General features: G+C 39.5%; 1 protein-coding gene across 1 annotated transcript in view; it reads left to right on the forward strand.

The window, feature by feature from the left end:
* The first annotated feature begins 10584 nt into the window (after positions 1-10584).
* The window catches only part of SUMF1 (sulfatase modifying factor 1), a 118261-nt gene continuing 106968 nt past the window's right edge, over positions 10585-21877 (forward strand). Inside the window, exons 1-3 of the mRNA XM_036739658.1 lie at positions 10585-10597; positions 10692-10776; positions 15614-16025. Of these exons, the coding sequence (XP_036595553.1) occupies positions 10585-10597; positions 10692-10776; positions 15614-16025 (510 nt within the window). The remainder of the gene's footprint in view (positions 10598-10691; positions 10777-15613; positions 16026-21877) is intronic.

The following is a 21877-nucleotide window of genomic DNA, read 5'->3' on the forward strand; positions in this document are numbered from 1 at the left end:
AAATAAAAATAACTATTGAATGTAAACTTTTTAGGTAAAAAGCAAAAAACAAAAACAAAAAAAATGAAACAAAAAACTATATTTTATGAGACAACCCAATCTAGAGATATTCTTTTTTTTTGGAGGGGGGAAGGCAGGACAATTGGGGTTAAGTGACTTGCCCAAGGTCACACAGCTTGTAAATGTGTCAAGTGTCTGAGGCCGAATTTGAACTCAGGTCCTCCTGACTCCAGGGCCTGTGCTCTACTCACTGCGCCACCTAGCTGCCCCTAGAGATATTCTTAACCAACAAGAATAATAAAGGGATTGGTATGTTGTATACATAATGTCAGTGGACAAGGGAAATAGAGTTGACTTCTGAGGTCCCTTCCAAATTGTGATTGCGTAAGCCTGAGGATTTATGTATCCTTCTGCTAATTACCTGACTTTAAAAGATAATTAGAGCATTGACTAATTGGACCCTCCTTAATTCAAGTACCAGAACAACTTACTGTTTTAATTGTATTCCTCTTGGTATTTTGTCTTTTCCCATTAGAATACAACCCTTTGAGAGTAGGGATTGTTTGGCACATAGTAAGTGCTTAATAAATGCTCCTTCCCTGTATGTATGTATGTATGTATCTATCTGTCCATTGGAAACCACTTACTTTCCTATGATAAATTGCTATCTTTTCAGCTTTAAGAGAAGTGAATGACTAGCCATTCCTTTTCTAATGCTCATTGGTCTCCTGTTAGGAAATTAGCTCAATTCAGAGATGTTCATCACCAGAAGATTGGCTGCCAGATGATGGCTGCCATTTTGAGGCCACAGAAACTCATGATTACCATTTACTAGGGGGTGGGGCATTGCAGTTTGCCTCAGTGGAGGGAATATTCATATCCTTTGAAATCCCACATTTCTTGTTTTCTATTTAATTTTTATTTTTAGTTTAGAACACTCAATTCCACAAGTTTTTGGGTTCCAAATTTTCTCTCCCTCCCATTCCTCCCCCCACCCCCCAAGACGGCATGTAATCCAATCATATGTCTTCACTTTGAACTTATTTACATAATAGTCCAGTTGTAATGAAGTATTATAACCAATGGAATGAATCATAAAAAAGGAGAAACGAAACCAAAGAAAAAAAAGGGAAAAAAAAGAGAGCAAAAAGTTTGCCTCAATCTGCATTCAGACTCCATGATTCTTTCTCTGGATGTGCATCCATGCAAGGTTCAAAGACAGCTCCAAAAGACTCATGATGGAAAAACCTATGCACAAAGTTAGTCCTTATAGATACCATGTGTCTGTAATCGTGTGTAATTCATGGTTCTGCTCCCCTCACTCAGCATCAGTTTGTATAAGTCATTCCAGGTTATAATGAAGTCCATCTGCTCCTCATTTCTTATAGTACAATAGTATTCCATTACATTCATACACCTCAATTTGTTTAGCCATTCCCCAATGACGGGCATCCCCTTGATTTCCAATTCTTTACCACCACAAAAAGAGCTGCTGTAAATATTTTTGTACATACGGGTTCCTTTCCCACTTGTATGATCTCTTTGGGGAAATCCCACATCTCTTAAAGTCCTGAGATAAGAAGAGCAGTGCTCCCCAAAGTGACATATCAAAATTCTATGAGCTAGTCCATGACGATGAACAGTTGTTGCTTGGGAGCTCTTACCCATTACTGTGTATACCTGGGACTGCTATAGAGAACAGTGAGAGCAGTGGCTATGGGCACTCTTCATCTGAAGGAGCATCAGAAGATACTTGCCAGGCAGGTCAACAGCATATGGCTTGGTTTAATACACACACTGATCATATACCAACTGATCATGGCAAGTAATCAATAAGTGTTCACCTCAACCTCTTGATACTTGCCCCAGTTCTGAATTATTCCTGCCTGAACTCTAGACCTTGCCTGTCACTAGTACCCCTTCTGAACCTCGTGATGTTTCTTGGTTTTAAACCTATATCTGCTTAACAAACCACCTTCTACCTCTAGTTATTAACACAACTTGTCACCAATTTTCTAACTATTGCCCATGCTCACTGCATTTCTGACCCTTGACCACAGGGGTCCCAGTTAAAGCCCTTGAGAAACCCTGCTTGGAACTAGCTTATTTGTCCCTGAGACAAAAAAGTTATCACAATTTGTCACATTTAGTTTGTCTCTGGGTGCATGTGTATCTTCCCATCTAGCTGTATATGGCATTATAGGAAGAACATTGATGACCTGGAAGAGGCCTAGAGGAGAATGACCAGGGTGCCAAGAAGACTCCAGTTCATGCCATATGGTTGGCTGAAGAAACTAGGTATATTAACCTGAAAAAAGGGTGTATGGGTCCATGATACATGTTTTCAAGTATATAAAGAACCTCCTAGAGGGATTGGACAAATTTTGCTTGATCTCGGAGGGCAGAACTAGGAATAATAAGTAGAACTTGCAAAGAGATAGATTTAGATTTGACATCAGGAAAAGCTTTCTAATAATTCAAATTATCCAGTTGGCCACGATAAGAAGAAATGGAAGACGCCTCAACTGAGGTCTGTAATAAGCAGAGACTAGATGATGACATGTAGAGGCACTGTACCAGCATGATTTGGACTAGACTGATGAGACTCTTTCTGACCTTAAGATTCTATAATTCTTCTGAAAGTCTCTTGAGCTCAATAGCCCCTGGAATAGCCATCACTCTTTTCCATGATGATGACCGAATCTACGTGGGTTCTCTAGGTACCACTAGCTAAGGCCTTCTTTTTCTTCCTTTTTAATTGCACTGAATACCAGTGGGTGGCTAAGGCAGTAAGTAGCCATACTTTTAAATACATTCTAAATATGAGTCAGTGACTTAGATACCTTGGAAAGCCAGAAGCTAAAGAAAAAAAAACCCACAGCTAACTGTCCTTGAAAGATATCACAGCCACTCTCTTAAAATCAATGCTTCCTAGGGAAATACATTCAATTTCATACATAAACACAAACCTTTTTTCCCAAGTAAGTATTTCTATTTTCTCTGCAGCCTTGAATAAAAGCAGTGAAATGAGAATCAATAAGAATTATTCCAAAGAGCAAACAGATAAATTCACAAAAAAATTTATCTGAAAAGACATTTTTTAACCAAAACCTTTATTTTTCTTATATTATTTTGCTCAAGAAAATTTAATTGTGAGACATTTCATGAAGGACCATCTTCCACTGGAAAGTTCCACTGGAAAGTTGTAATTGGTCAGAGGGGCTACACATAACTCTTGGAGAATGTTTATGTTTTGTATTTAAATTCACTGAAATTATTAAAAAGGTTTTGCATGGTCAATATTGAAACCATATGTTCATTTCTGTTGATAGTCATTTTATGGTTTTTCAGGCAATGTACTTTGAAAGGTTTTTGTTGTTATTGTGTGTTTCTTGGTGTTTGCTAGAATTCACCTTTTGTGTGAAAATGAAATGGGTCAAAAAAAAATTTTTTTAAGTGAATATGTCTTCATTAGAGATTGACCACTCAAATTCTGGTACAGGGATGTAATGGGATTTTACTACCCTCAAGGAATGATAAATATGATGAATACAGAGAACATGGGAAGAACTGTTGCAAAATGGAATAAGAAGAACCAGCAAAACAACACATGCAATCACTACAACAAAGACAATAGGAAGAACAATAAGAAAACATTTGAAACTGAAGGCTATAAAACTGTAAAGATCAAACTTTTCCCCAAAGATGCAATATATTAGACCACCTCCTTTCCTCTTTTCCAGAGATGGGGTACTATGAGTGTGCTACGCTGCATATAATGTTGGACTTAATTAAGTTTTTGGGTAATTTTGCTTAACTAGTTTTCCTCTTTTTTATTCTTTTTCAAAAGGTATGGTTCTCTGGGAGTGGAAAAGAGATGGCATATACTAAGAAATACTGATGGTGCAAAAACAAAAGAGATCAAAAAAAATTTTTAAAGGAATGACCACATAACATTGTCAAGAACTAGGTTTAAAAATGAAATTTACCTTCCATTTCTTTTATTCCAGTGATTTTCAAAGTAAAACACATGGTGGAAAAAGAACAAATTGAAACAGAAGAGAAGCCATGACTTAAAAAAAAACTCAAAGGTATTCTATGTCTTAGCTTGATTTCTTAGGGCCAAAGAATGATAGCTGATAGCAAAGCAATATCTGTTACAAAGTCAAGTAAGGGGAAAAAACTCCTTTTTATTTCAAAAATAGCTGTACATCAATGAGTGACTAAACTTGGGCTAACTACAGCAGTATCATTGTATTCTCACTTAAGGCTTGATAGTCATATCTCAAAAAAAAAGGAAGGAGAAAAAAACCCACCCTTGATTGACAAGCTACAGGGAAAGCATCAATAAAGCTTGAGGGAAAAATAGAGTGTCCAGGAAGCTAGCCTTCTCCTAAGGTTTTTTTCATTAAGACTGTTCAGCAAGTATCAGGAAAGAAAAGCAATTTCAAAGGAGGGATGACCTGTCTTATTCCTTGTAGTTTGGCAAATGTTAACCCCCTCTGGCAAACTTATGGGAGGTCATGGACAGGATGGGCAGGAATAGATGAGTGAAGATCTGCATTGTCAAAAGGGAGCTAGAATTTGAGACCAAAAGTCCATTTGAGTATTTAAGTAATTAAGTGCAAGTTAGTTTATAAGTAGAAAGTTGTCAGGTTTCTGGTGAATCTGGGACATGCAGACAATGTTCAGAATAATTCAGGCCTTTAAATGGCTTTTAGGTCCCAAATTGCCTGAACTCCAACTTCAGAACTTAAAAATGGCAAACATTTTCTTCCCTATTCCCTCAACCAATTATCCAGCACAGGAGGATACTAACACCAACTAAATATTAGGGTCTCTATGTCCCAAATCATCTATTAAATTCAGGAAACATTAAGTACCTCCCATTTACAAGCCCCAGTATGAGTCATTGGTGATACAAAGCTGATAAATGATAGAATCTCTGCCTTTAAGGAGTTTACAATCTACTAGGGGGAAAGACACGTATAAAATGGGTAATATGATAAAGACCTCATAGGAAAGGTGAAACAGACTTTCACAAGAGGTTTGAGGAGGGAGTGATCACTTCTAACTGGGAAGGATCAAAAAAGTCTTTCTGGAGGAGGTGGTATCTCAGTTGGGTTTTGAAGGAAGGAAAGGAAGGTTTTCAACCAGGAGAGATGTGGGGGAAAGTCTAATTCAGACATGGGGAATAGAATTACATGAAAGTGTGGAAGCAAGAGAAAGCAGGAGAGAGCTTCAAACAGCAAGTGATAGAATATGGTTGGGACTGACACAAGCAGAAGAGTCTGGCCTAAAGCTGTAAAGGGAGAATGCAATGTTATAGTGGAGGGTTTTGAATGCCAGGCTAAGGAGTTGATATTGTATTTGGTAGAAAATAGGGAGCTCTTAATGTTTTGAACAGCCAGCTTTCACCAGGCAAGCACCATCTTGCTTTATGGTCCATAGACTCGGACTGAGATAAGAACACAAGAACTTCCTGGTTTTCCAACTGACCTAACCCGTTCTTCCTAGTTTACTGTGACCCAGAGAGAAGTTGTTTCTCTCTTACTGTGAAAGAGGATGGAACTATTTTAGGTGGTGACTTTTCTTCACATGGTGATGATGCAAATTCCCTTGAAAGGAAAACTCTTTCCTTAAGAATTTCCCAGTAGAATCAGAATGGCCCAGCTCCTTTTTTCTTCCCTTCTCTGCAATTATTTCCAAATTAATTGCTTCTGGCCTAGTTCAGTATTATTCATTTCTGTAGTGATTGCATTATCACCAGAAATTAGTTTCCTCCTTCTATTGTTAGAAAAACCTTCACAAAATATTCTTAAAACTTTCTGCTTCCTCTTCATTCTGTTTGGTAGGGAAATATTTTATTCAAATTCTTCCCTCCTGGAAATCCTCTTGGGGGTTGCATGACATTTCTGCAGGGGAAAAAAGGGAGCATTCTTGGAGAAAGTTTTCAATGTTGAAAAGGGGGCTATGACTGGAAATTTTGTCTGTGTCATTGATTTCTTTGTAGTACTTAGAATGCTAAGGCACTTGTCAAATGGCAATTAATCAGAAGCAACAATAAATTAGCTGCATTCTTTTGGGTACACAAGGAAAAAGCCCCACCTCCACCCCACCCCCACTAATTAGAACCCAGGATTCTTTCCCTTAAATGGGATTTATTTGCACTGTGGTTTAGTAGCACTTGTCACTGGTCAAACGCTGTCAAAAGGCCAGTTTTGAAGGGGTGACTTCAAACTGTAAGTGCAAGGAGTGAGGGGGAAAGGAAAAGAAGGGTGACTTGTATATTATTTAAATTGGTGAAATATAGAAACATCAGAGTAGGATGATTTATCCATAGGCACTATCCTTTTAGTCTAGGCTGCTGGAAAGTGTAAGCATGATTTCAGGTCTTACCAGAAAGAAGACTAAAGAAGACAGTGTCCTACCTCATCTCCACCCATTTTAAACATTAATCAAAGATCCAGGATAGAAAAAGGAAAGATATGATTTCTCCTCACTTTTCCCCACACCTCCCCTCCCCTTTCCTCTCCTCCTCTCTTGATCTCTCCTCTCCCTTTACTTCTCTGTCATTTACTTTTTTTGGTCTTTTTTTCCTCTTTTTTGTCTCTCCACATCAAGTATTATTTTTAGTAGACACAGGCTACCTTGCTACTCTTTTGAGTTTTCTTGCAGAACGTATAATGGGATGCCTATCAAAAGGGTATACATAGCAGTGGAGAGATAAATGGGCAGCAAGATTATAGAGAAATAATAACTCTAGTAAAGAAGCAGGATATAAAGTAAACCTACAAAAATCATTAGCCTTTCAATATATTACCAACGAAAGCCAAGAAGACAAGCTAGAGAAAGAAATTCCATTGAAAATAACTCTAGAATCTATAAAATAATGGGAAGTTCAGATATCTAGACATAGACAGGAACTGTAAGACTACAACTCAGAAACACTCCATTTCATGGCCTTCTCCAGACCATGTAGATCCAATTAATTCTTCATCTCTACCTCCTCCACATTGGAAACTTGCACAACGCTGCTAGAGCCACCCCGATCTTTGACAGGTGAACTTTTATCTTATTCTGAGATCCAAGACTTCACTTCCTTTGTTAGTTATTTCTAGATCACATCAGCAGGTGCATGCTCCAGCACCCCTTTATGTATTGTTTTCTCCCATCAAGCTTCTTGGGGCAAAAGTTGTCTTGCTTTCTTATATGTTTATTCCCGCAGCTTAGCACAGGCTGTCCCCTCATGCCTAGGAGCATTCTCTCCCCATTCATATATTTTATAATCCCTAGTTTCCTTCCAAGCACAGCTAAAATGCCCCTTCCGATGTGAGGCCTTTCCTAATCCCCATCCCCTCTAGAGCACTGGCTCTACCAAATCACCTTGTATTTACTTTGTATTTTGTTTATACTTATATGTGTATATATTATCTCAATCAATCACAACAGCCATGTTTTAAAGCAGGGCTTCTTAAACTTTTTCCACTCATGATCACTTTTCCAGTTGTGGCAGTATTTGTTGCCTTGTGTGGCCTGAGGGCATGAACAGTACAAAGTGCACATGCTGTGTGTTTAGAACTGAGGCTGCAGTGAAGTTGCTAGATTTGCAACATGGGCAAGCAGTGCCAGAAACACCTGAGATTCATTACGGGTTTGATTTTGAATTAATTTTTGATCATTGTGTGTTCAGAAACCCTTTACTGTAACCAAATTTTTCCCAAGCCCGTATGGGGTCTTGACCCACAATTTAAGAAGCACTGTTTTAAAGCACCTCTTGAGACAGGAACTGTAGGGGTAGCGGGTGTGCAAATACAAAAAATATGAAACAATCCCTACTCTCAAGGAACTTATACTCTAATGCAGGAAACAAGAATACATATATGTATATATGTACATATATATATGTATATACGTATATATACATGCATAAAATAGATATAGAGAGTATGAACAAATAAATACAAATTAGTTAATACAAGTCGGGGCAGGAGTACAGTAGAGGGGATCAGGAAAAGGCTGTAGAAGGTGTCTTGAAGGAAGAGAGGGATTTGATGAATAGGAGTAGAGGAGAGTACTTTCTAAACATGGGGATCAGTCAATGAAGAGGCATTAAGGCAGAGACAAAAGTTGGAATGCCACATGTAAGGAACTCAGAGAAGGTCAGATTGGCTGGATCACAAAGTGTGGCAAGTACAAGGAAACTGAAAAGATAGAATAGTTTCAATTGGATGTAAACTCCTTGAAGGTAGAGACTGTTTCATTTTGGTTTTCCTATCCTAAGAACCCACCCAGTGCCTGACACATATTTGGTTCTGAAGAATGCTTGATGATTCAGTCATTGATACTAAAAAGGGGCACATTATCATGCAAAAATCCCTCTGTCAGTAAAGGATCTATAAAATCCCTTTGTAACTCTCTCTTTCCCAAAATATCATATATCAACCAGAAAAGATCTTGGGCCAATTAAAGAAAGAGTAATAATCTTTTAGAAAGTTCTTCATTGGAATAGTTACCTGGATATTAGATTAATATATAATTTATTAGAATATATAACAGTGAATATCAATTGCTATGAGTCAAAGTCATTGTCAATTAAAATTTTAGGCTTTTAAAAATGACTGTGCATAGGTTGGCCCCAATTTACCACTGATTGCATGCCAAATCATTAAAAATTGGTTGCTTAATACTTGAAATTCATTATCTCAAAGAATGAAAAACATGAATGTGGTTGAGTTTCTGGATGAATCCTTTAAGCTCACTTAATCCATAATGTAAGTACCTTAATCCAAATTCAGGATACTAGGAACAGGGCCTTGGGGTTCTAGAGGGAGAAAGAGAAGAATAAAGAATTTTCCTTAGGCCAAAATTGGAAATATACAGAAATAGTTACTTTGACGTCTACCTGTTTCTCTTTCTGGGTATCTTCTTTCCAGGTTTCCAGTAGTCTCAGGCTGCCTGAGATCTCTTTCCTACCCCACTTCCCACTCAGTTTCTTTCTCTCTCTCTCTTAAAAAAAATTAATTGATTGATTTTTGTCATTTTTGAAAATTTGGAGTTCCAAATTCTCTCCCTGCCTCCTGCCCCTCCCTCCCCATTGAGAAAGCAAGCAATATGATATACTTATACATGTGAAGTCATGCAAAACATTTCCATATGAGCCATATTGCAAAAAAAAAATTAAGAAAAGTAAAAGAAGTAAAAAAATATGCTTTAATCTACAACTGGAGTTTATCCATTCTCTCTGAAGGTGGATAGCATTTTTCATCACAAGTCCATTACATTCTCCCACTCAGTGTCATTAATTTGCTCAGCTCTGTACATGCTCTAAAATTACCTACTTCTCCTAACCCTATATCCTCACTTAATCAAAACTCTCATTTCTTCACCATAACTGATGATCTCATTCAGCTAGTTGGTAGGAAGAAAGCATCCCAATGGAAGAAATTTATATTAATTCATCTACTACAAGCACCCCTCAAACCTAAGCACATAAACACAAACCTCAGTACATAAGCAATTAAGCCTTAATTCAAATTAATTACAAGTGTTATATTAATTGATGTTACAAAGTAAAATGACAAAGTAGAATAAGGAGGGCATCTACAGCATGGATAAGACAGTCATGCCTAGGAATCAGTCGCTGGGCTTAATTCCTGGATTTATTGGGTACCTAGGTGGTGCAGTGGATAGAGTGCTGGGCCTGGAGTCAGGAAGACTCTTCTTCATTAGTTCAAATCTGGCCTTGAATACTTACTAGCTGTGTGACTCTGGACAAGTTGCTTAACCTTGTTTGCCTCAGTTTCCCCATCTGTAAAATGAGCTGGAGAAGAAGTGGCAAACTGCTCCAGTATCTTTATCAAGAAGAGCCTGAAATGACTGAATAAAAACTTAGATTTATTGGAAGAGGACTCAGAGGAAAACTAGTCTGTCTACTAAATAGATCATAGATCCTTTCCAAAACACCTCTAACAGATCACTATAGGATGGTGCTTGATGGTAATGGCCAAACTGAGAAGTCATGGGCAGAAATTGTAAAGAAGAAAATTTAAGCTTCGTATCTGGAAATATTTCCCAACAGAACTATTAATAAATGGAACCATCTTTCTAAGAAGGTAAGAGTCTTCCCCCAAAGGAGATCTTTAAGCAGAGGTTGAATGATCACTTATAGACATATTTAAGGGAGATTCTTTCTATTGGATGGCCTCTGAGGTTCTTCCCAACAGTAAATACTCTGAGCCATCAGAGCAGTGAAGATTTAGGCTTTCCTTCTCTTGATTCAGCCTGTAAATCTTTTTTTCATACAAAATGCTTTCTAGACAATCAGCCATCTGCTGTACTTAATACAGTTTGTGTTTTTTTTAACCCAGGTACAAGAAGTTACATTTCTCTCTATTCAAATTTCATTTTATTAGATTAGCCATCACTTCAACTGGTTCACAAGTTTTTGGATCTCAGTCCCATCATCTATTGTATTAGTTTCCTGTTACCCACAGATTTGGCCAACATCATAAATGAGATTTTGTTTCAACACACAGTTGAGGACAAGAAGATGGATGAGGACCTCTGTATGGAGGTGGTGAGATGAAGAGAAAAGGTAAAAGAGAAGATGAGGCAGATGAGGTTAAGTACTTCCCTTAAGCTTCCTACTTTTCACAATTTCTTCCCTTATTCCACTTATTACCCAACAGATTCTCGTTCTCCTTTCCCCTATTGGTTGGCCTCCAGTTCTCCCAAAGTCCCTTTTGGTTTCGGTTCTACCCTCTTCTTTAGCAGGTAAAACTGAAGCCAAGAAAGGTTGTGATTTGCTTAATGTCAATATGTAGTAGACAGCAAAATCAAGATTCTAACCCAGGTCTTCTGACTCTTGCCCTTATACTGCGCTGCTGGCCTAGGACCAGCAGCTTGAGAAGAGGACATGATGGGGATAACAGAAGTTAGTATTTTTATATATGTCAAGATTTGCCTACATATGTTTTGCATGCTAAGAGTGAAGGAAGTAAGAATGAAACAAATTAAATTTTTTGAAAAAGAGAAACACATTGTGAAACAATGTTCTCTTTAACTTGTAGTTATATAAATTGAGAAAACACAAATCCTAAATTAATCATTTTTTTAATCAGGTGATTTACCCAGGCAATGACTTAGATTATTTTAGTAAAGGAGATCTTAAAGGTTGAATTTTTCTATATTCAATTATTCAAATACCTTTTTGTTTTTGAATGGTAAGAGGAAAACACAATACTTCACAAGTTTAGATATCTCATTTTGGAAAAGGAGTGGACAAAAAGATCCTTTTGAACTGAAGGGAGGAAAACAAGTCTGAAGTATATTTGTTCATATGTGTAAGTATCTCCAAACTGTAAACTCCTGGGAAGCAAAGACTTTGTACCTAGAGTCTCCATCCCAAGTAGACAGGCAGAATGACTGCCTCCCCTTGTAATATGATGGGTTCTGGCATCTGAAAATATCCTGTTGGCCTATAAGGCACTAAGATTTCCACTAGAAGAGATTCATTCCTTTGGGTCTTGAACAGAGGTAGGATAAGACATTTATATATGTAATACTAATTTGAATATACTATCCTCCAGAGACTATAAATACTGTAATTGTATTTTAAGCATACCATCTTGGGAGAAAGTTCAGCTGACATCTGAAAACTGGAAACTGTAATGATTAAAGAGACACTGTGAGGTCCAGAGAGAAAAAAACTAAGGAAACTTTCCTGAGAAATTGAGGGAGTTTATCCTGGACAATTCTTGAGAGATTTTTACTGCTATCCTGAGACAACCAAATGGTGGGACTGTTTCCAGATTTGAGAAGACAGCAGCTATAGCTGGTAGCTAAAGACAAACTGATCCTACCGGTGCTTTTTCTCACTGTGCTACATTGTTGAAATATTTAAATGTCTTTATATTGTTTGTCAAGCAGTTAATAAACTAGATAGACAGAAATACTAATGTTTAAGCTCATGAGTCTAAGGAGGTTGATACCGAGGGAGAGATAAGTGAAAGCCTGTGAGGGGAAAAAAAAGTTTCTCTACTTTAATAAATTAAGGTGGGGCTCAAAGTTAGTTAATTAACGTGATATTGTGCATATTTACTAATTTAAGAGGATAAAGTAGATCTATAAGAGTCAATATGGTGTAGTTTTACATCCTCAGTTTATCACAGTGCCCAGCACATAGTAGGTGCTTAGTAAATGTGTATGGAGCATTGACTAGTGAATAGAGAGCAGGCTTTAAAATGAGGAATAGTACAATAAAAGCTAACGTTTACACGGTTTTTAAAGGTTTGCAAAGTGCTTTGCATGTTACCTCATTTGCACCCAAAGATCTGCGTTTAAGTTTTGCCTTTCACACATGCTCCCTATGTGACCCTGGACAAGACTCAGCCTCTTAGTACTGTAGTCCAGAAGTGTCAAACTTTCAACAGGCAACAAGAAATTCTGGAGTGGGGTCTGAATCAGATTAAAATGTAATTAGGAAATATTAAACAAAACAAATAAAAATACAATAACACAATAAATATAGACAGTGCTCATTTATGGCTAAGTTTACATGCAGCTTCTTACAGGTTTCTATTTGAGTTTGTTGATACCACTGTTCAAGTCAACTTTCTAAGACTAAAAGTTGCAGAGAAGGTGCCAACCTGAGGGAATTTGAGCTATCATTCTGTCAGTTAATAAACATTTCTATTCCCTATCAGAGCATACTCTGATTGCTTTAGGACCCTGGCTGAGAAATAACAACAAGCCAGGTAGTAGGTAGAGAGGTGGGGGTTTGCTGTTGACTAATGTAGTACACCACACAGTCCACCTGACCCTACCTAAACTACATATGAGGGTGTTGACCCTAAAATCTCACATGTATTTTAGGTAGTTTTGGAAATAGTATGGCCTGTATGTTTCTGGTCATGGGAGTCTTGGTGCCTTCATTATAATACAATTTAATCTATTTCAGGGGTTTCTATGATTGGAAAAAAATCGTTACTTGGTGGACAATATTCTGAAAATGAGCATCTCCATATTTACACTGGTTTGCAGACCAATGAGAAGGGCTGTAGCTTGCATAGCCTTCAAGAAGACAGTTACTTTTATACCACAATACAGCATCAAACAAAGATTTTTGTAGACTTATTATGAAATAAATATGTAAGTGCTGTGAAAACTAGAGTTGTTTGGCATTAAAAGTGTGTATCTAGAGATACTTTAACATGTTGAATTTGAAATTGTCCTCAGAGCATAGGCATTGGCCCCTTGGCATCTTATTCAGAATCTCTAGCATACTGAATAGCACAAAGATAGAACAAATTGGGGAAAGTTCCTATGATGTATACAAAGGTTGACGCAAAACTGCCAGTCAGGTAGTAGTTTTGAAGAAAATCACATTACAGAAGTGAGAGGATCTGATACTGCAGTTTGATAAATTTCTGTATTCTGATAGTGCTTCATTATATTACATCATTCATGCAAGATCCTAGACTAAACCTCATTTTAAAATTCTTTTCTATGGACCTCAAGAAATACTTGAATTCTATCCTTTCTGACCAGTATATGGATTCTTCACTTGTTAAAAGTTATTTGTACCAAATCTCCTAAGTCATTGACTTTTGTCATTTAAGAAGAGTTGTCGCCTTTCTTGAAATGCAAATTCATTGCTCTGTTTTGAATCCTCTCTCATGTTCTGCTGTGCACATGGCAATGCTTTCTTTTCTTATTTTGTATTATTTTAGTTTTAGTATTTGTTTCTTTTTCCTTTTCTTATTTTGTATATAAGTTTTAAATAATTTACCAAAGAGTTGTCCACAGAGATTTCAAATCTTAAGTTTGTTAATATACTATATACCTCTTATGTATACACGAGATGGTAACATTCTGGTACAAATGCCTAGTTGTTCATATTCTTTGACCCAAAGATCCCATTTCAGAGACTATATACTGAGGAGGTCAGTGATGGCAAGAAAAGACTGATGTGTTATCAAAATGGTCATTACAACATTATTTGTGATAACAAATCAGTGAAAACAAGAGATGTTCCTGTTACTGGGGACTACCTTCACAAACTAAGTTACGTGAATGCAACGGAATGTTCATGTTCTGTAAGGGATGAAGGAGAGGCATCACATTATAGATAGAACATTTACCTCATCTTAAGGAAGATTAGATTGTGAGATTTTGAGGGCATGCATTGTCTTTTGCCTCTTTTTGTATACCTAGTGTTTAGCACAGTGTCTGGAACAGTTGTTGTTCAGTTGTTTCAGACTCCTTGTGACTTCCTTCTGGGTTTTCTTGGCAAAATACTGGAATGGTTTACCATTTCCTTCTCAAGCTCATTTTACAGATGAGGAAAGTGAGGCAAACAGTGAGTTGCCCAGGGTCACAGAGCTAGCAAGTATCTGTGGCTAGATGTGAAATTAAGAAGAAGAGTCTTCCTGACTCCAGTTCCAGTGCTCTATCCACTTTGCCACCTAGCTGCCCTAATATTTCAGTTAGAGGTTAACATCCATTTAAAAAAAAATTGAGTTCTAAATTCTCTCCCTTCCTTCAGCTACCTCACCTATCCATTTGAGAAAGCAAACAATATGATATCTATTATAATGTGAAGTCATGCAAAACATTTTTTCCGTATTTGCCATGTTGAAAAAAAATAAAGAGAAAAAAATGTTTCAATTTGCACTGAGTTCATCAGTTCATTCTAGAGGTGGGTAGCAGTTTTCATCCTGAGTCCTTTGGAATTGTCTGGATCATTGTACTGATAAAAGTAGCTAAGTCTTTTACAATTGATTATCATTACAGTATTGCTGTTACTGTGTACACCGGTCTCTTGGTTCCGCTCACTTCGCTTTTCTTCAGTTCATATAGGTCTTCCTAGATTTCAGTTAAAGGTTAATGAAAATAAAAATGTAATTCCCCTGCCCCTCCCCCCCCCTCCAAATTTCCAGATTTCCCTGAAACCTTTCTGTGGATCTTGAGTTAGAGGTTCTGGATTTGAACCCTGGTTTTGCCACTACTTATGTGACAAGGCCATCGCCTAACTTCACAGAGCCTCAGTTTCTCAAGTCAGTAAACATTTATTAAGTGTCTGGTATGTGCTAGGCACTGCACTGAATATTAGAGACACAGTAAAAACCAAAACCCAAAACATTCTTTGTTCTCAGGAACTAATGATAAAATTGCAAACGACTACTGCAAACAAGATATAAAAAGAATTAGCTGGAAATTATCAGGAGAGGAAAGACACTAGAATTGAGAGATCAGAAAAGGATTGCTCTAGAAGGTGGAATTTTAATGGGGTCTTGAAAGAAGCAAGGAGGCAGAGATGAAGAAGGACAGCATTCCAGGCAGAGGTCTCCATTTCTCAAGTGGCAGGTCCCTGAACCTCCCTGGACCTCAGTTGTTTCATCTGTAAAATGGGGGGGGAGGGGAAGAATTGGGTGGCCCTTGACTTCTAAGGTCCCTCCCTGCAAGCACCAGACTCCAGCCCACCTACCCCCCGCAGTTATGCTTCCTAAATGCTATTTTCACTCTTCTTCATTGTCTGGCCAATCCCCATGTACATTTCCTGGGCATCTACTCCGGGTCCTACAAACGACGCTTGTTCCTAAACTGCCAGAAGCACGGAGGAGAGCTCGGAAAAGCTACCTCAAGCTCCGGAGCCCGTCCTTCGAAAATCTGAGAAGCGCTCGCACGCATGCGCTCCAGTCTCCCCTTTAGAGGGGCCGGGCTCACGTGACCCCGGGTGGTCACATGGCTTTTCAGACAACATGGCTGCGCCCGGCTCGGGGCTGCCTCGGCGACGCCGGGTCCCGCAGCCGCTGCAGCTCCCGCTGCGGCTGCTGCTGATCCTTGGGACAGTGAGGGCAGCCCGGGGCCTGGGCTCGGAGGCCGGATCCGACGCGGCCCACGCGGCGGGGACATGCGGCTGCGGCTCTCCCCAGCGCCCCGGGACGGCGGCGCACAGATACTCCCGGGAGGCGAATGTGGCGGAGCGGGCCTCCTCCGAACGGCCGGTGCTGCCCCCGCAGGTCGGCAGCAAGGGGCGGGGGCCCTGGGCCCGGGCTGGGGGGCGCTTGCTCTGTAGGGGAGACTCGGGAGGATCAGAGGTTTCCTCTCCCTCCCCCCGGACTGGGGTCAGGAGGGTTTGGCCTTTTGCTTTTGCGGCCGGAGTGGCCCCGTGTACCCGGTCTGGGGAGAAACCACCTCCTCTCAGCGCAAGCCTTGGAAAGAGCCCCGGACTTGGAGACCGAGGACCTGACTTGAAATCTCAGCTTGCCTTTAATCGCCTATTTAGTGTGGCCGTGGGCAGGATGCTTTTTCTTTGGGCCTCAGTTTCCTCACCTGTAGAATAAGGGGGTTGGAGGTGATCGCTGAGATGCCTTTCTAGTTCTTGGGACCTGCCACGCCCACTTAATCCTCGATGCTTGATCCTGGGAAGCCTGGAAGAGGTTTTCTCCTGACTTAGCTAATTTCCACTCATTTAATCTTCTCCACCGTTTGGGCCTGTACCTTGTCACCCAAGAGGGGGTGCAGCTGTGATTTCTCTGGTCCTAGTTGGATGAGACTTTAGTAGGTTCTTGCTTGCACAAGCATTTGGTGCTTACCACCTGTCAGGCACTGTGCTGGCGGCTGAGCTTGGACGTGGCCCCTGCCCTCAGAAAGTTCATATTCTAAAGAAACTTCAGGATACTAACTAGCTGTGTCACCTTCATCAAGTTGCTTAACCTCCCTGGGCCTCAGTTTACTTACCTGTAAAATGAGGGATTTCGTTGTATAGATGAAGAAGTGTTGGATCTAGCTCTAAATATAGGGGAGGGGTCCCCAAAAAGCCATAGTGGAGTTTTAAGTGTCGCTTAGGACGTTTTCAACAGGCTGCATGATATCATTTATATCATGCAAGAGGTCTGTCTAAATGTTTATCTGGATCAGTTATTTCCATAGCAGTCATGGTCTTTCTAAACCATCAGGAACCTTGAGAGGGAAAGAGGCCTGTGCCAGGCTTTGTAAACTCCCTGGGGAGTTTACAAAATATATTTGCTAATTCCTTTAGGATGTCCTCAAGGGATTTTATTGAAATGTAGACTTCTTAAAGTTTGTCATCATGGGGAAGTAGCATTACCCATTATTAACTTGACAATCTTGCATTTTATTTTCTTAGTGTTTCAGTGTGGGAGTTGATTACTATTCAGCCCTCAAGTCTTCAAGGATGGCTAACTTACTGGTCAGATAGCTGATGTTTCTTAGGGTTTGTGAAGTGCTTACCAGTATTTTCTCTGTGAGGTGAGCACTGGGTATTAGCCACTTTTATGGATGAAGGAATGGAGGTTCAGGGAAGTTAGGCAGCAGCTTGTCTAGGCTATTAAGATAGATTGCTTGAAAGGCAGTACTTGTTTCTTCCTGTTTTCTTTTGTCTATAAATATCAGTCCATTGTAAGGTGACTGTGGGCTTACTCTGAAACTTGTTCAGCCACCTATTCTGCTTTCAGTGAGTCAGATGTACTTGTCTCAATGTCCTTGGTAGGTGTCTCTTTTGTACTAGACATTCCTCTAAAGTTTCCTCCAACTTTAAATCCTTATGTAACCTGTGATTATTCCCATGATCCTAACATGCAATCAAATAATACCAGGGTCTTCATGACCTGGAGTCTGTCCCAAGAGATCTATGGCTAAGTTTTCAGGGGGTGGTCCATGAACATGGATAGAAAAAAAAAGTCTTTATTTTTACTAACCTGCACCTGAAATTTAGCAATTACTTAAAAATCTTGTTCTGTGCAAGGGTCCATAAGCTTCACCAGATTGCCAAAGGGATTCCTGTCACAAAAAAGGTTACAAATCCTTGGTCTAAGGGGGTGGTACCCTTTTCAGTTTGATTTAATGCTATACTTGTGATAAGTGCAGTACAAAAGAGGTGAAGATTTATAAGATGCTGCCCTTGCCCTAAAGGAACCAATACTGTTATTGGAAAGATAAGGTGTGGACTTTGATTTCTTCCACAAAAATACCCACCAGCTGGTGGATTATCATGATATTAATAGGATTACACACTAAGATTTGTAGTAAATCCTATTCAGGATACAAGGATAATTTTTTTTAATGAAAAAGATATCTGAGTTTTCCAGCTGTTTATTTCGAAATTAAGAAGTTGGACAAGATAAAGACTTTTCCATTTGTCCTTTCATTGGTAAAGTCATTGATAGTACTGTGTTAGTATTTATGATATCGTAAGAGAATACTAGTGATGGGAAAAGGAAATAAAACTTGAGTGGTGGAAAAGTACTTTGTAACCTGTGAAGTGCCATATACAGGCTAGCTTAGCATGTAGGGAGAGTTCTGGAAGGTAAGGAACTGTATATGCCAACTTGGGGCAGCTACATGGTACAGTGGATAGACTGTTGGGCCTAGAGTCAGGAAGACTCATCTTCCTGAGTTCAAATGTGGCTTCAGACACTTATTAGCTGTGTGACTGTGGTCAAGTCCCTTAACCCTGTTTGCCCTAGTTTCCTCATCTTTACAAATGATCTGGAAAAGAAAGTGGCAAACCACTCCAGTGTCTTTGCCAAGCAAACCCCAAATGGAGTCTAGAAGAGTCAGGCACAACTGAGAAATGCTTGAACAACAGCAACATACCAACTTGCTTTAAAAGGAAACTTTGGAGAAAGGCATCAGAAGACTCGTAACTGAAAGCTTCATTTTAAATAAGGCTAAAAATCTATCTTGATGAAAGTTTATCATTTTGAAAATGGTCTGGAGTTGATTGTAAATCCTAGTACTTTCCAACAAAACAAACCCCTTTTGTTATTTCAACCTTAAGAAATTTCTTAATATAGCAGCTCTATCCAAGAGACAAAACTTGAGGACAATAAAATTGTATGTGTGATGGCACATTTGTGCAATTTAGATCAGATTTTATAGTCAATGATCCTGCCCTCTTCCCTACCCATAAGGTGTCTTTAAAAGCCTAAACTGAAATGAAACTTGCTCTATGAATCTCCCCTGAACTTTTTCATATTGGTGTAATTTCTCCTTTAACCTCCTCCAAACGTAAACATAATTACATTTTACTCTAGTTATTTCTGTGCATTTTTTTAATTCTAGTAGACTGTAGGCCAGGGCTGGGGAACCCAACTTCACAGGACAAATCTCAGTCAAAGGGCTGCATTTGAGGACCTAGAGGACCATCTGTGGTCTGGACACCACAGGTTCCCCACCCCTGTGTAAGCTGGTCCAGGGCAGGGCCTTGGAATAGATTAGTGCCTTGCATAGAATACATGTTTGAATGAATGAACGCACTGATATCCTTCTTTGGTGTTAGGTTTGATGAAAGGCAGGTCTCAGAAACTGGCAAGAAAATAAAGTCTCTATGCGCCCTTTTTTAAGCCATTAAAACCTAGCTCCTGTTTCTAGACATGTTCACTCTGGTCCTAGGCTAATTGAATTTTTGATTAGTCTGTTTTTAATATTACTGAAGATAGTCTAGGTTTTGCTAATCCCTCTAAAGTTCTGACAAGGCAAGGGAAGATTAATGTTCTTTGTTTCCATGGGTGGGGATAGGGAAGAGGGAGAGAGAGAATGGTTAGAGGCTAAATGGCTGAGCACATTTCTATCATAGTCCATTTAAAGTCACGTTTCTCCATGTTTCTTGCTGGTAATTGAATATTGTTTCTCCTTCATTTTTGAAGAGGACCAGTAACATCTTGACTTGTGAGTGAATTGGATTTAAGTGGGGCAGAGTTGCATGTCAGCCTCACTCCATCTTTCAGAGTCATTGAAGTCCAGGTCAGAACAGAGGTCAGGCCTAGGATGCAGTGGATAATCTTGGCATCTTCAGTGTCTGACCAAACTAAGCCTCCACAGCATTAGCTGCCTTAATGGCCATCGGAACAAGTTGTTCTCCTCCGCCCATTCTTCCAGGGGAAGTCTTTACGTGCTTGGGGTAGACATCCCCCTAACTCCCAGACAGATTTGAGGCCTGTTGGGTTAGCCCATCTGCTGGCCACTGCACATGCTACAGTTTCTTGGAGCCAAGGTCAGAGTTGAGTGCTAGGTGGACACCAAAGGTGGATGAGCAGCCCTGAAAAGGCCTCAGCAAGCCCTCACATCAGAGGTGCTAGTCCTCCCTGAACACCCCATACACCCCTGAGAGAGAGGAAAGAGAAAAAAGATGAGATTTATGAAATGTCTGTGCCTTAGGTTTGAGCCCCAGTTCCCATGATTATCAGGTGTGTGACACCTGTCAATAATAATACATCAGTAACCCTTTGAAGTATCCCCATTTTAGAGCGGGGGAGGCGGAAGGAGATTCAGTGACTTGCCCATAGCCACACTGCTAGGAGGCCTGGTGGGATCTGAATCTTAGTCCAGGACTCTAACCACTGCACTGTGCTGCCTCTGAAGACCAAACCTTAAACCTGGTTGAGCTGTTGTTTCTGCGTCTGTAGAATGCGCATCACAAGTACATGTGCAGCTTAGCTGTGGAGCTGTAGGGAAACGCTTTGTGAGCTGTTAATGTTGTTATTTATGTGTTCTTTTTTCCGAGTCGCTACAAAGCTTGAATGGGAAGACAGGATGATTTCTTCACTTACCTCAGCCATTCATAAACCTGACTTGAATAAAAAGCACCAAGGGTCGGCAGAGGGAGCTTTTTCCCATTTGAGTTCCTGGGGGAATATTACTACTGACTTGCTAAGCCTGGAAGAAAGAATTGAGAGTTCCATGCATTTTTATAGCTGCACTCAGCAAGACTTGGCTGCAGACCATGACAAAGACATTTTGTTGATTGGTTGTTCAGTCCAGTTTGACTCTTCATGGCTCCATGGACCATGGCACTCCGAGTCTTCCATCCTCCACTGTCTCTTTCCTTTTTTTTTTTTTTTGGAGGGGAAGGCAGGGCAGTTGGGGTTAAGTGACTTGCCCAAGGTCACACAGCTAGTGTGTCAAGTATCTGAGGCTGGATTTGAACTCAGGTCCTCCTGACTCCAGGGCTGGTGCTCTACTCACTGCACCGCCTAGCTGCCCTGTCTCTTGAAGTCTAAGTGTAAGTTTGTTGTTTCCATGACACCATCTATCCATCTCATTCTCTGCCATCCGCTTTTCCTTTTAATCTTTCCCAACATTCCAGTGAATCCCATCTTCTCATCATGTAGCCAAGGTATTCAGGCTTCAGCTTCAGTATTTGTCTTCCATTGAATAGCCTGAATTATTTTTTTTTTAAATATTGACTCATTTGATCCCCTTGCTGTCCAAGGGACTCTCAAATGCCAAAGACCACTTGTTGCTTGTCATGTCTGTTCAGAATACTTTTTAGTTTGTAAGGTGGGATAACATTCACTTCATTAGTTCAATTTGAGAAGCATATTTTATTCAGGATAGAACAGGTTATTTTTATCTACAACCTTTAGAATGGAAAATTGCCTTCTGTAGCCTTATTTCCTCAATAAAAGAAAAAAAAAATGAGGACAGGAGTCCACAGTGGAAATCTTTAGAATTGTTGATATTCACCTTCAGGCAAGAGAAGATAAGGGAACAAAACTAGGTAATTTAAAAAAAATCTATTAAATTGGCACAGCTTTCTGTTGACTTCACTTTTGAGCTGAGGAATTGATGGCTCTTCTTATAATAGGACCACTGTGTCTGCTAGGGAAAGCTTTTTTTTTTCCTCCTTTAAATCCTTTGTGAAACTTCATTGGTTTGTTTTTAAACTAATTTTTAAGCTTTTATATTATAGGTAATCTTTTCCCTTTTTTTGACAGGATAAGTAGGGAAGGAGAGATCAAGCTAATGTAAGAGAAAGCTGAGTTCCCAAGGACTGAGGAGTTTTATAAACATCTGAAGGAATTGTAGGCCTAGCGTTTTGTACTGAGGCCTCATTATAATGCTATTT

Source organism: Trichosurus vulpecula, chromosome 9, assembly GCF_011100635.1.
Source record: "Trichosurus vulpecula isolate mTriVul1 chromosome 9, mTriVul1.pri, whole genome shotgun sequence".
Taxonomy (NCBI): Eukaryota; Metazoa; Chordata; class Mammalia; order Diprotodontia; family Phalangeridae; genus Trichosurus; species Trichosurus vulpecula.